At 46.8% G+C, this 15506-nt stretch overlaps 1 protein-coding gene and 1 long non-coding RNA gene across 2 annotated transcripts in view; one reads left to right on the forward strand and one right to left on the reverse strand.

Annotated features, from left to right (window-relative positions):
• The window catches only part of LMF1 (lipase maturation factor 1), a 98304-nt gene extending 94706 nt beyond the window's left edge, over positions 1 to 3598 (forward strand). Inside the window, exon 11 of the mRNA XM_067012639.1 lies at positions 129 to 3598. Coding sequence (XP_066868740.1) covers positions 129 to 141 — 13 coding nt within the window. The 3' untranslated portion in view covers positions 142 to 3598. The remainder of the gene's footprint in view (positions 1 to 128) is intronic.
• Positions 1 to 15506, reverse strand: part of LOC131741508 (uncharacterized) — a 42707-nt gene that overhangs the window by 6433 nt on the left and 20768 nt on the right. The window contains exon 3 of the long non-coding RNA XR_009331132.2: positions 11036 to 11333. This is a non-coding gene — a long non-coding RNA (uncharacterized lncRNA). The remainder of the gene's footprint in view (positions 1 to 11035; positions 11334 to 15506) is intronic.

Raw genomic sequence — 15506 nt, forward strand, 5'->3', positions numbered from 1 at the left:
AGTCAACTGTCCTCTTCCACTTTCTGTTTCACATACATATGTTATTTCCTTCCACCTTTTTCAGGTTTGCCTTCTGTCATTTCGAGTTGCAGACTTTATTTCTTTCTATCCTTCCTTCTGATTTCTAGGAAACACAGCTAAGGACCCCACACACACAAGTGGCTGCACCCACAGGCTCTGTTGACCACTGTGGGCTTTGTGAATTCTAGAGGCTATGATGTCCTCTTAACACATCGAATAATAGAGGTGGGGATTTAAATGTTCAAACGAATGGATTTGGGAGGCAATCTTTTACCTTGAATTTTATCACCGCGTTTGCCATTCCCAGCACCCCCTCACCTCCCCCATGCCTCTAGCACCCTGGATCAACGCCCCTTTCAGAAGTGAACAAATTCTGGTGGAAAGGATACCTCCAATTCTGAGACAGCTACTTGCATCCCTCTGCTGAGGGGTTCCCTAGTTCAGTTAGCATCATGACAACCTGTCCCCTGGATCCATCCTTGCCCTGTATCCCACAGCCTGAGGATACCATGGACCTTTGTCCCCAGGGATTCAGTTCCAAAGCCACTGCGTAAGGTGGGACTCACATGTCAGCAAATTAACCTTTAAAGCTCCTAAGGTAATCAGCAAAATTAACAGAACTGTAGCTTGACTGACAAAAAGAAGATACAAATAACTAAAATCAAAAAAGTTAAGTGGGGACATTACTACCAACATTACAGACATAAAAAGGATTACAAGAGAATAGTATGAACAATTGTAGCCAACAAATCAGGTAATCTAGACAGTGGACAAGTTCCTAAAGACACACAAAATGCTAGAAGTGACTCAGGAAGAAATAGGAAATTTGAAGAGATCTATAGCAAGTAAGGAGATTGAATCAGTAATCAAAACCTCCAGCAGAGAAAAGTACTGCATCAGATGGCTTTGTTACTGAATTCTCCCAAGAATTAAAGAAAAATTAACACCAATCCTTCCAAAATTTTTTCCAAAGAATTAGAAAAAGAAGTAGGACTTACCTCGTGGTGCAGTAGTTAAGAATCCACCTGCCAATGCAGGGGACACAGGTTTGAGCCCTGGTCCAGGAAGATCCACATGCCTCAGAGCAACTAAGCCTATGCACCACAACTACAGAGCCCACACTCCAGAGCCCAGAAGCCACAACTACTGAAGCCCGTGCTCCACAACAAGAGAAGCCACCGCAATGAGAAGCCCGTGTACTGCAACAAAAAGTAGACCCCGCTCGCCGCAACTAGAGAAAGCCCATGCACAGCAACGAAGACCCAACACAGCCAAAATTTAATTAATTAATTTTAAAAGAGGAGGAAACACTTCCTAACTCATCCTGTGGAGGCCAGTATGACCCCAGTAACAAGGCCAGACAAAGACACCAGTATCCTTCGTGAACAGAGATACAAAAATGCTCAACAAAATACTAGCAAAACAAATCTATCAGCATATTAAGAGGATTATATGCCATGACCAATTGGTATTTATCCTAGGAATGCCAGAGTGGTTCAACATAAGAAAATCAATCAATGTAATACACCACATTAACAATACAGGGGCAGAAAGAAAAACATGATCATCTCAATTGATGCAGAAAAATCATTTGAAAAAAATCCAACGCACTCATGATAAAAACCACTCAGAAGGGCTTCCCTGGTGGCGCAGTGGTTGAGAGTCCGCCTGCCAATGCAGGGGACACGGGTTCGTGCCCTGGTCTGGGAAGATCCCACATGCCACGGAGTGGCTAAGCCTGAGAGCCATGGCCGCTGAGCCTGCACGTCCAGAGCCTGTGCTCTGCAACGGGAAAGGCCACAACAGTGAGAGGCTCGCGTACTGCAAAAAAAAAAAAAAAGAGTAGAAGGGAACTGCCTCAACGTAATAAAAGGCATGTATGAAAACACAGCTAATATCATACTCAATGGTGAAAGACTGATAACTTTCCCTCTATGATCAAGACCAAGAGAAGGGTGCCCCTTTTCACCACTGCTATTCAACACTGTACTGGAGGTCTAGCCAGAGCAATTAGTCAAGAAAAATAATTAAAAGGCTTTGAATTGGAGAGGAAGAAGTAAAACTATATTAACAGATGATGTAATCCTATATATAGAAAATTCTAGCAATCCACAAAAATATTACGAGAGCTAATAAACTAATTCAGCAAAGTTGCAGGGTATAAGATCAACACACAAAAATCAGATATGTTTCTATACCTGCAATGAACAGTCTGAAAAAGAAGCTAAGGAAACAATACCACTTATAATAGCATCCAAAAGAATAAAATACCCAAGAATAAATTTAACCGAGGAGGTAAATGACTTGTACACTGAAAAGTACAAAACACTGTTGAAAGAAATCAACGAAAACATACAGTGAAAGGCATCCATATCCATGGATTTGATTACTTAATATTGTTAAGATGACAATACTAACAGTGTCTACAGAGTTGAAAAAATTCCAATGGCCTTTTTTTATAAAAATATAAAGACCAATCCTCAAATCCGTATGGAATTGGAAGAGGCCCTAAATAATGAAAACAATCTTGAAAAAGAATAAAGCTGGCAGACTCACACTTCTGATTTTAAAACATTACAAAGTAATCAAAACTGGTCATGGCACAAGGATAGACACACAGGCCAACAGGATAGAATGCTGAGCCTAGAGAGAAACACTCGCATGTATGGCCAAATGGCCTTTGACAAAGGTGCCAAGACCATTCAATGGAAAAAGGATAGTCTTTTCAACTGATGCTGGGAAAAATGGATCTACATGTTAAAGAGTGAGCTTGGGCCCTTACCTCACACCATATTCAAAAATTAACTCAGAATGGATGAAATACCTAAATGTAAGAGCTAACACTATTACAACTCTTGAAAGAAAACATGGTTACTCTTCATGACCTTGGATTTGGCAGTGGATTTGAGGTATGAAGCCAAAAGCAAGAGCAACAATAACCCAAGATAAATTGGACTTCATCAAATTTAAAACTTTTATGCATCTAAAGATACTATAGGGCTTCCCTGATGGCGCAGTGGTTGAGAATCCGCCTGCTGATGCAGGGAACACAGGTTCATGCCCCGGTCCGGGAAGATCCCACATGCCGCGGAGCGGCTGGGCCCGTGAGCCATGGCTGCTGAGCCTGCGCGTCCGGAGCCTGTGCTCCGCAACAGGAGAGGCCACAACAGTGAGAGGCCCGCCTAGCACAAAAAAAAAGATACTATAAAGATGTGGCACATACATACAATGGAATATTACTCAGCCATAAAAAGAAATGAAATTGAACTTTTGTAGTGAGGTGGATGGACCTAGAGTCTGTCATACAGAGTGAAGTAAGAGAAAAACAAATACCATGTGCTACCACATATATATGGAATCTTAAAAAAAATGGTTATGAAGAACCTAGGGGTAGGACAGGAATAAAGACACAGACCTACTAGAGAATGTACTTGAGGACATGGGGAGGGGGAAGGGTAAGCTGGGACAAAGAGAGTGGCATGGACATACATACACTACTAAATGTAAAACAGATAGCTAGTGGGAAGCAGCCTCATAGCACAGGAAGATCAGCTCGGTGCTTTGTGACCACCTAGAGGGGTGCGATAGGGAGGGTGGGTGGGAAAGAGACATAAGAAGGAAGAGATATGGGGATATATGTATGTGTATAGCTGATTCACTTTGTTATAAAGCAGAAACTAACACATCCTTGTAAAGCAATTATACTCCAATAAAGATGTTTAAAAAATAAATAAAAGACACTATCAAGTTTGGGGTTAGCAGATGCAAACTATTACATATAGAATGGATAAACAATAAAGTCCTGTATAGCACAGGGAACTATTTTCAATATCCTGAGATAAACCATAATGGAAAAGAATATTTAAAAATAACATAAATGAATCACTTTGCTGTACAGCAGAAACAGCATTGTAAATCAACTATACTTCAATTTTTAAAAATTAAAACAGACTCCATAGAGTGAAAAGATGACCCACAGAATGAGAGAAAATATTTGCAAATCATATATCTCATAAGACTCTAGTATCCAGAATATATAAATAACTTACAACTAAGCAACAAAAAGACAAACATCCCAATTCAAAATTATTTGAATGGACATTTCTCCAAGGAAGACATACAAATGGCCCACAAGCACATGAAAAGATGCTCAAAATCCTTAATCATAGAAATGCACGTGAAAATGCACACAATGAGATACCACTTCACACCCATGAGGATGGCTAAGATTTTTTTAATGGAAAAAAACAAGTGTTGGCAAGGATGTAGAAAAGTTGGAAACTTCGTACATTGCAATTGGTTAACGCAAAATGGTGCAGCTGCTATGGAAAAGTCTAGCAGTTCCTCAAAAAGTTAAACATTGGGTCAATTACCATATGAACCAGCAATTCTACTTCTAGGTATATATCCAAAAGAACTGAAATCAGGGACTCAAACAGATACTTGTATGCCAATGTTCACAGCAACATTATTCACAATAGCCAAAAGGTGGAAACAACACAAATGTCCACCAACAGATGAATGGATAAAGCATACAAGGGAATACTATTCAGCTACAAAAAGAAATAAAGTATCAGGCACACACTACAGCATGGATAAATCTTGAAAACATTATGCCCAGTAAAATAAGCCAGACACAAAAGGTCACCTGTAATATGATTCCATTTATAGACATATGTAAAACAGGTAAATCTATAAAAATAGAGAGCTGACTAGTGGTTGCCAGAGGCTGGGGGGAGGGGAGAATGGGGAGTGACTGCTAATGGTACAGGGTTTCCTTTTGAGATGATAAAATATTTTGGAACTAGATAGAGGTGATAATTGCACAACACTGTGATATATTAAATGCCACTGACTTTACTGTAAAATGGTTAATGTTAATATCAATTTCTTCTCAGTTTTTAAAAATAAGCCTTCTGAGTGTCCTGAGACCCTGCCCCAGGGGGCTGGGAGACCTCACACTGCCAAGATCTAGTGAGAAGGGGCGGGGACGGGGCGGTGAGACAGATAAAGTGCTTCATCCGTTTTTTGCTAAGCGCATAGGGCTGGATTCACTTAAGGCCAAAACATGAGGCTGTGATTAGCCAGTGGGATGGAAGGTGGGCTTCCAGAGCCAGCATGTGACACATGGGCACTCTTTTAACTGATGGTCTTGGAAAGATAGTCACATATGTAACTACCAATTAGACGAGGAAAACTCGAGCAAGTGAAAGGGCAGCCTTGGCTACGTGATGTTGGTGATTCTTAAACCTATGTCTGGAGGGCTTTCTGCTGAGGCTGCCTGCCCCACCCTCACCCAGATCAGCTTCTTAGCAAGGCCTTGACCCCTCTCCCCACAGGTGTGCGACTGCCTCATCCACCAGGACTGACCTGACCGGGTGGACAGCAGCTGACCCTGCCTCTGGGCAGTGTGGCTCACTGTTCTAGGGGTCATACCTGTCTAGGTGTTCTGCATGGTCCACACTGTTACAGCTTTATCATCGATCCCGGTACCTCACGGTCTCAGCCCCCACTTCTCAAAACTGCCTTGACTATTTCTGGCCCATTGCTTACAACAAGCTGAAGTTTCTTGTTAGTTCTAATACAGGCAGACCTCATTTTACTGCACTTCACAGAAATCAGTGTTTTTTACAAATTGAAGCAACCCTGCATCAAGTCTGTGGGTGCCATTTTTCAACAGCATTTTCTAACTTCAGGTCTCTGTGTCACATTTTAGTAATTCTCTTAAAAGTAATGAAAATGTTTGAAATATTGCATTTGTGATGGTGCTATGTGATCTTTGATGTCACTGTTGTAATTGTTTTGGGCACCAAGAACTGCACCCATGTAAGATCATGAACTGAATGGATAAATGTGTGTGTTCTGACTGCTCTACCAATCAGCCGTTCCCCCCATCTGTCTCCCTCTCCTCAGGCCTCCCTGTTCCCTAAAACACAGCAAGATTGAAATTAGGCCAATTAATAACCCTACAGTGGCCTCTAAGTGTTCAAGTGAAAGGAAGAGTTGCATGTCTCTCACTTTAAATGGGAAGCTGAAGATGATTAAATTTAGTGAGGAAGGCATGTCAAAAGTCAAGGTAGGCCAAAAGCTAGGCCTCTTGCACCAAACAGCCAAGTTGTGAATGCAAAGGAAAATTTTTCTTTTTTTTTTTTTTTTTTTGCGGTATGCGGGCCTCTCACTGTTGTGGCCTCTCCTGCTGGGACGCGCAGGCCCAGTGGCCATGGCTCACGGGCTTAGTCGCTCCATGGCATGTGGGATCCTCCCGGACCGGGGCACGAACCCGTGTCTCCTGCATCGGCAGGTGGATTCTCAACCACTGCGCCTTTGGGAAGCCCCAAAGGAAAATTTCTTGAAGGAAATTTAAAATGCCAGTCCAGTGAACACATTAATGATAAAGTGAAACAGCCTTATTGCTGATATGGAGAAAGTTTTAGTCTAGATTGAAGATCTAACTAGCCACAACATTCCCTTAAACCAAAGACTAATTCAGAACAAGGCTAACTCTCTTCAATTCTATGAAGGCTGAGGGAGACAAGGAAGCTGCAGAAGAAAAGCCTGAAGCTGGCAGAGGTTGGTTCATGAGGCTGAAGGAAAGAAGTCATCTCCATAAAATAAAAGTGCAAGGTGAAGCAGAAAATGCTGATGTAGAAGCTGCAGCAAGTTATCCAGAAGATCTAGCTGAGATCATTAATGAAGGTGGCTGCACCAAACAACAGATATTCAATGTAGACGAGACAGCCTTCTATTGGAACAAGAGGCCATCTAGGACTTTCACAGCTAGAGAGGAGAAGTCAGTGCCTGGCTTCAAAGCATCAAAGGACAAGCTGACTCTCTTGTTAGGGGCTAATGCAGCTGGTGACTTTAAGTTGAAGCCAATGCTTATTTACCATTCTGAAAATCCTAGAGTCCTTACGAATTATGTTAAATCTACTCTCCTATGCTCAATAAATGGAACCACAAAACCTGGATGACACATCTGTTTACAACATGGCTTACTGAATATTATAAGCCCATTGTTGACACCTACTGCTCAGAAAAAAAAAAGATTCAAAATATCACTACTCATTGACAATGCACCTGGTCACCCAAGAGCTCTGGTGGAGGTGTACAATGAGATTAATGTTATTTCCCTGTCTGCTAGCACAGCATCCATTCTGTAGCCCATGGATCAAAGAGTAATTTTTTATTTTGAAGTCTTATTATTTAAGAAATGCATATCATAAGGTTATAGCTGCCATAGATAGTGATTCCTCTGATGGATCTGGGCAATGTCAACTGAAAATCTTCTGAAAAGGATTCACCATCCTAGATGCCATTATGAACTTTTATGATTCATGGGAAGAGGTCAAATTATCAACATTAACAGGAGTTTGGAAGAAGTTGACTCAAACCCTCATGGATGACTTTGAGGGGTTCAAGACTTCAGTGGAGGAAGTAATTGCAGATGTGGTAGAAATAGCAAGAGAACTAGAGTTAGAAGTGGAGCCTAAAGATGTAACTGAGTTGCTTCAATCTCATTACAAAACTTTTAATGAATGAGGAGTTGCCTCACAGATGAGCAATTAAGTTGTTTCTTGAGATGGAATCAACTCCAGTGAAGATGCTGTGAAGACTGTTGAAATGGCAACAAAGAATTTTAAATATTACATGAACTTAGTTGATAAAGCAGCAGCAGGGTTTGAGAGGATTGACTCCAATTTTGAAAGAAGTTCTACTATGGGTACAATGCTATCAAACAGCATTGCATGGTACAGAGAAATCATTCATGAAAGTAAGAATCAATCAATGTGGCGAACTTCATTATCTTATTTTAAGAAATTGTCACAGCCACCTCAACCTTCAGTAACCACCACCCTGATCAGTTAGCAGATATCAACATTAAGGCAAGACTCTCCACCAGGAAAAAGACCACAACTCACTAAGGCTCAGATGATGATTAGCATTTTTAAATTAAGGTATGTATGTAACATTACTCTTTTAGACATAATGCTATTGCACACTTAATAGACAACAGTACAGTGTAAAGGTAACTTTTATATGATCTGGGAAACCAAAAAATCACGTGATTTGCTTTATTGCGATGTTCTGGAACCAAAACCCATGGCATCTCCGAGTTGTGCCTGTAGTTTATGTGCAAATAGTGGATGGTATTGTTTCTCTTCTTCCTAGCTGAGGCTCTTTGCCTTTTTGGTTTTTTGGGGGGTTTGGGAGGGGTTTTTTTGGCCACACCACATGGCTTGCAGGATTTTAGTTTCCTGACCAGGAATCGAACCTGGGCCCTCAGCAGTGGACAGCACAGAATCCTAACCACTGGACCACCAAGGAATTCCCTCTTTCTTGTCTTCTTGTGCTAGCTTCCAGGTTGAGGCCCACCATCTCTCTTATGACCTCTTGTCTTTTTTCTAACCTAGAAATTGTCCCTTTTAAAAAATCTCACCACAGTGAGCTACTCTACTGCAAAAACCCTTTGGCTGAAACCATGTAAAAATGCTGGGGAAAAAAAATAATCAAATTTTGTTTCTGAACTCACAAAATATGTATAATGCAATGCAAGAAGACAAGCTGAAAGCCAGAACAGTGCACTGCAGGCTGCAGGGAAGAGGCACCTTGTCCTGATGACATGGGGACTCCCAACAAAGACATTTCCATAAAACTAGAACCCCTTCAGGGCCAAAACATTAGACAACAAAATCAACTAAATCCAATTTGACTGTTTGAAAATATCAGTAAAAGGGATAAACTTCTAGCTACAATGATCAAGCAAAAAGGAGACAACACAAATTACAACATCAAGAAGGAAAAAGGGGACATCACTACAGATCCTATAGACACTGAAAGGACAATAAGAGAATATTGTGAACATTATTCTAATAGACTTGACATCCTAGTTGAAGTGAAAAAGAATTCCATGAAATATACACATTACTAAAAGTGACTCACAAAGAAAGAGAAAACCCAAACAGCCCCATCACAATTAAAGAAATTGAATTCATAATTTAAAATCTCACAAAGAAAACTTCAGACCGAGATGGCCTGATTGGTAAGTTTTATCAACATTTAATGAAGAAATGATGTCATTCTATACAAACTTTCAGAAAATAGAGGAGGAGGAAACGCACATTACTGATCAGAATATAAAAAGGTATGGGACTTCCCTGGTGGCTCAGTGGATGAGACTCCGTGCTCCCAATGCAGGGGGGCCGGGTTTGATCCCTAGTCAGGGAGCTAGATCCTACATGCATGCCACAACTAAGAGTTCGCATGACACAACTAAGGAGCCAGAGAGCTGCAACTAAGGACCCCACATCCCACAACTAAGGAGCTAGCGCAACCAAAGAAAGAAAGACTATAAAAGGTACAATCACATGAAAAACAGTTTGGCATTTTGAAAACAATAAACATGTACTACCATATGACCCAGCCATTCCTCTCCTAGGTATGAAAACACAGAGACCTTTAAGCACTGTTCTTAGCAGACTTATTCATAATAACCAAAGAGCTGGGAGCAGCCCAGGGGTCCATCAGTAGGCGAATGGATGAACCCATTGTGTTGTAAACATGCATGTAAACATGCAAATAATTCTTAGCAATAAACAGATCAAATTATTGCTACACATTTGAACCTCAAAAACATGCTGAGCTAATGAATCCAGAAACAAAAGAATATACACCATATGATTCCATTTATATAGGACTCCATGGAGGAAAAAAGTCCCAGTCAATCCCTCCCCAACTCGGCCCCGGCTAACCACTGACCTGATCTCTGTCCCTGGGAAGTGGAACAAGGGACTATCTGTGGGGGCTGGAAATGTTCTATATCTTAATTGTGTGGTAGGTACCTCAGTGTACACATTTGTCAAAAACCATCAAGCTGTACACTTAAAATAGGTGCATTTTGTTTCATGTAAATGACGACTAACTCTCTGCATAAAGCCCTGATTTGTAGTATTTTCTAATTTCCATGATCTAAACACTCCCACCACATCACTCAGCACAGAGCTGGGAAGGGGTGTGCATGGTCAGTCTTGTGCGGCGGTACAAGCCAGCTCCGGCACAACACCACTTGTCCCTCAGTCAAGTTGGTCTTGAAAAGAAAACAAAGAAACCCTGAAATATCATTACGGCAGGCTAAAATAAATAAGACTTTCAATGCCAAGTGTTGATGAAGGCACAGAGCAGTGGAAATGCTGGTAAAAGCATAGATTGGCGATATCTATTAAAAGTTGATGCTGTACACACCCAGAACCCAGCTGTGCCATGCCTGGGGCGTCCACAACAGAAGCGTGCACTACAGGTCACAGCAGCACTGTTCACTAAAGACCAAACACCCATCAGGAGTGAAGAGGTGGACGGGGGTCATGCACTCACACGACGGGACACTTTACTGCACTCAGATACACACCTCGTGACTTCACTTACAATACGACGCCCACAGGCAAGTGGTGCTAAGTGCAGGCTTGTGGTCACATTGGGGGACATTAAGTCTCTGAACATTTTCTGAGCTCACATTTTGTGGACTTTTGTATGTGTTCAATCCACAATTAAAACGTTTTTGACAGAAAAAGCTGTTTTCATCGTTGAGTGTCAGACCCTTTACACTGTATTTATTATATGAGCCCAGAGCTGGGTGTTTGTCTTTTCATAGACAGGCATAAGAAGGTGCTGTGCCCACTTGACTCCGGGTGGGGTTCCTGCACATCTTGTCTTGCGCTGTGACTGACACACTTTCCCTTTTCTGGTTGCCCATCGTGGAAGGGCTTTCTGTTCCCTGAGTTTGTAAACCTGCTGGGTGAGACTCAAAAGCCCCAGACAGCCCGCCCTCCCTCCTAGGGCGGTTTGGTTCTTTTCTAAAGTCAACGCTTGAACCCTGAGGGACCAGAGCAAGTTCACAAAGCCTCCCGAGATAGAGCTGGCGGCACCCAGTTGGCCCACATCTACCTGCAAGGACATCTTGCTCTGGGGCTGAAAGGAAAGCGGTGACGTGAAGCTGGCCGAACCAGATGACGCCTCTTACCTGCCTTTCCTCCTGCACGGGGTCCACGGTTCCATTTGTCCTAGGAGGGTCATCTGCGTCGCTGCCCCCGCTGGTGCTGGCTCGGTAGGGCTGCACCTGGGGCGAGGGCCTCAGCGCCAGCCAGCAGCTGCGCTCCCCGCGGGCACACATTTGCATCTCAATAACCGGGTCTGAAGCTGAAGGAGCCAGCTGTCGGAGCCTCGGGAGAAACGCGCCTTGTTCCTTTAAGGGGTGGGCTCAAGGCTCTTCATCAAGTGGCCTCCATCTCCCCGCTGGTCTTCACACTCACACAATTCTTCTGGACGAAAAAAATACGAAGCACCATTAGCAAGCGAGTTATCAGGGGCCAACTGTGTCCCCATCAATGCCCCTCAGTCCATTGTGGCCGTCGTGCAGCTGCAGGGCTGGCGCCGAGCAAGCCGCCGGCTGGGCTGTCCCTCCATCCCGTCTGACCATCCCCACTGGGCACTGCGGCCATCGAGCCCTTTCACTGTCGTGTCCAGTGGAAGTGGATGGCACGTTCAGAGCTCATGCACTGTCCTGGGGGGACCAGGCCCAGCCAATGCCCCCCAGACGATGGCTCAGCCCCAGTGGATCCCATCCTCCCCTCACCCGCCAGCTGTTCTTGTCGACCCAGTGCCATGAGCCCACCCCTTGCTGACCAATGCCCCTGGCTGCCCACTGCCCCAGGGTCTCGGCACACAGGTCCGCCCCAGAGGCCTTCCCTGGCCCACCCCAACACGTCCCTCACTGGGAGTCTCGGAACAGGTGTCCCTGGGCCTGGTGTTCCACACTCCTCAGTCCCCACACAAGGGCGTCACCTCCACCAGTGAGGGCCTGCAGGTCAGCTGTGGTGGGTTGAATAGTGTCCCCCAAAATTCACATCCACCCAGAACCGCAGAACATGACCTTAGAAATAGGGTCTTTACAGATGTGATCGGTTAAGAGGAGGTAATGCTGGCTTAGGCTGGGACTAAACCAATGTCCAGTGTCCTTACACCAGGAGGAGACACAGACACAGGGGAGGCCATGTGACCACAGAGGCAGAGACAGTGATGCGGCCACAACCCAGGGATGCCAGAGCCCCCAGAAGCAGGACGAGGTGGGAAGGATCCTCCCCTGGAGCCTTGGACTTCTGGCCTCAGACCGGGAGATGGGACATTCCTTTCTTCCTAAACCCCCTAGATTTTGGCCCTGTGCTGCGAGGGGTCCCAGAGACCCACACACTGGAGGAGGAAGTAGCGTCTCTGGACCCAGGAGGGCCTCGCATACCCAGATCTGGCCGTGCAGAGCATGGGGCCCAGGGTGGCCCCCACAACAACCCTCCTTGATGACCTGGGGGCAGGTGGGCAAGCACCTCCCGGGGCAGCAGCCTCACCCAAGAGGGTCAGGGATGCAGGGCAACAAGATAGACGGTTCTGCTCTGGGGCTGATGGCTCCACCCCATCAGCTCATGCAGGGCCCCCCACGCATCTGTGCCCTTGACCCCACCAGCCCCTCTGAGCCCTTCGCACCCAGCCGGGAGCCACTGGGACCCCTCGCCCCTGCCCAGGGGGCACACTGCCCTGGATATGGGCAAATTTGGGTATGAGTCCCTAGGGGAGCGGGACAGTGGGCATTCACGGGCGACACCTGGGGAGGACAGGGGCCAAATTCCTCCCTAGATGGTGTGGCAGGTCCCCAGGTGGCCATGCCGGGAGGTACCAGCAGGCCCGCAGCCCAGGGTCGAGCTCTTTGAGCTCCTGCTGCCCAACGCAGAGGGGAGGCGCTGCAGGTGGCACTCACTTTCCATCACTAACAGCTCCAGGCGGGAATACACTGGGAACTGACATAACAGGCACCGTGGAACCACAGGCCCCTTGCTGGGAGGAAGGACCATAAGGACAGGCCAGGAGGAAACAGACCAAGAGGCTCCCTTCTGCTCTGAAGGGGAAGAGCCCCACCTGGAAGGGGACGCACCCCAACGCTCTGCCCTTCCCTAAGTGTGCCAACCTTGTCTGTCACCCTCCCCTGGGGTGCTGGATGGGCCAAACCCATGAGGAGCGGAGGACACGGGTCACCTGGTCCCTCATCTGTGACCCTCAGGGCCAGCTTGGGGGTTCAGAGGGAATCAGGTGCGGCCACAGGGCCTGAACAGTCTAGGCATCAACATCAACACCCCAGGTTCCCACAGGGACCGGGAGAACCAGACAGACACAGGGCAGGCGGACCAACCGCAGGTTCTTGCCAAACATCTAAGAGACGTCTGGGGTTTGGAATCGCAGATCAGGGCTGTGGGCGGCATCCTATTCCATAGACTTTTCTGGGGGGGGAGAGACTCCCACGCACGTTTGCTGGTGTCACAGGGTCTTGGCTGGTGGGACACAGTTATCAAGGGGGTTCCCCTCTATCATCCCTGAGTGCTGGGGCAGGAATGGCTGCAAAGCCCGGAGTGGGGGGGCTTCCAGGTGGAGGCAGAAGCTGGAGGCCCTGACGCAGCTCTGCCCGCTGACCCCACCGAGACTCAGCACCTAATTACTCCTGCTCCCGTCCCAGGGCTGGCAGAGGATGCCCTGGAGGGGCTGCCAGCCAGGCCGTGCCCTAAGGGTCAGGGGGACAGCTGCCCGGAGAGGAGGGGACGAAACCTGAGACCACAGGCACCTCCTCTGCCTCAAAAAGGAAGACGCCAGGATCCCTGGACACAGAGGCGTCTGTCTTCCCCGGGTAAGGTTAGCAGGGAGGTGGCAGAGCCAGGAAAACCCGGCACGTAGCCGCCTCTTCACAGGGTGAGAGGGACAACGCCCCACCTGAGGCCGGGGGGACAGCTGGCCCGCCACCGTTGGGCTCAGGCACCACAGCGCACAGGCAGCCGAACCCCACTCAGACCCAGGAAGCAGAGCACACACTGCCCGGAACTCCTATCTGTGCCGCGCAGCTGGCAAGGGCCATAGGCAGCTCATGGCGGGAGGTGGGGGGGCTGGCATCGTCCACCCTTGGCCAGGGTGCCCACACGTCCCTAAACAAGGTGGGGGCACTGAGCCCAGGTCCCTGCGAGCAGCACAGGGTACAGCGGCCCATCCCTTCCCGGACAGGGGCCCAGGGCCAGTGCTGAGCCATCCTTACCAGCCTAAAAGGTGGGAACCCACATGCACCTCACAGCTCAGGGACAGAAGCCGAGTGGCTTTGTGGAAAGACTTGCCAACCCCAATGATTCCGCAGCCCCAGCCTCTGAGCTGAAACCGGTGAGTCTCTTGCAGCCTTCTCAGGACCAGTGGGTCCAAGCTGGGGCCAGGAAGGGAAGGCACCCCTGCACCGACAGAAGCCAGGCACACCCCACACCTGGGGCCACACCGGAGAGCAGCCCACAGGGCCAGGCAGCAGGGAAGGCCGCTGCCAGAGCCCCATCATCCTGCCTTACCAGGAGAGGCCCCAAATCCAATGACAGTGTCCTTACAGGAGACAGAAGAGGACAGACACAGACTGAGAAGAAGTCTCATGAAGATGGAGATGGGAGCTCCCAGAAGCTGGAAGAGGCTGGAAGGATCCTCCCCTGGAGCCTCTATCTTGGTCTGACTTCTGGCCTCCAGACTGTGAGAGGATGAGGGTCTGCTGTTTTCACCACCCAGGTTGTAGTGATTTGATCTGGCAGCCCCATGACACTAGCATACCCACCATCCACTCTACTGTGGGTGTGATGGGGGCGGCCCCCTCCCCAGGCTTCTTCCAACTTCTCTGGTCAGCCTGGGGGGCACGGCTTCAATGGACACACCCAAGTCAGAGGCAGAAACACTCCTCCTTTGATACCTTAGATGAAATGGACCAATTCCCCCAAAATCACAAACAACCAAACTCACCCAAAATGTAATAGATACTGAATAGTACTATAATTGTCAAAGACGTTGAATTTGCAGTTAAAACTATGGAAGAGAAATGTCCAGGCCCAGGTGGTTTTACTGGTGAATTCTACCAAACATTTAAAGAAAAAGTAACACCAATTCTACCCAATCTCTTTCAGAAAGTAGAAAAGGAGGGAACATTTCCAAGGTCAGCATTACCCAAACCAAAGCCAGAAAGGACAAACAAGAAAACCACAGACCAACATCCCTCACGAAATAGAAAATGAGCCAGCAACCAAGTGGGCTCAGCTTCAAAATTTGAAAATCAAAAGACCAAATAAGAAATAAGAAAAAACATATAATCATATCAACAGATGAAGAAAAAACATTAGACAAAATTCAGTATCTATTCATGATAAACAACAACCACCACCTCTCAGCAAATCGGAACAAGAACTTCCTGAACCTGACAAAGGGCATCTACATACCCACAGCCGCCCCTCTCCCCCGTGCCCCCCACCCTCAGTGGAGAAAGCCATACAGCGGTCTGGCTGGGAACCAACCCCTCTGTTCTGAGGAGCTGGGCAAGGGCGGGGAGGGGGCAGACAGTCCAGAAAAGGCAGGACGGCCACCACTGTCAGATGGGAGAAGCTGGC

This window comes from Kogia breviceps, chromosome 14 (genome assembly GCF_026419965.1).
Source record: "Kogia breviceps isolate mKogBre1 chromosome 14, mKogBre1 haplotype 1, whole genome shotgun sequence".
In the NCBI taxonomy this organism is placed as follows: Eukaryota; Metazoa; Chordata; class Mammalia; order Artiodactyla; family Physeteridae; genus Kogia; species Kogia breviceps.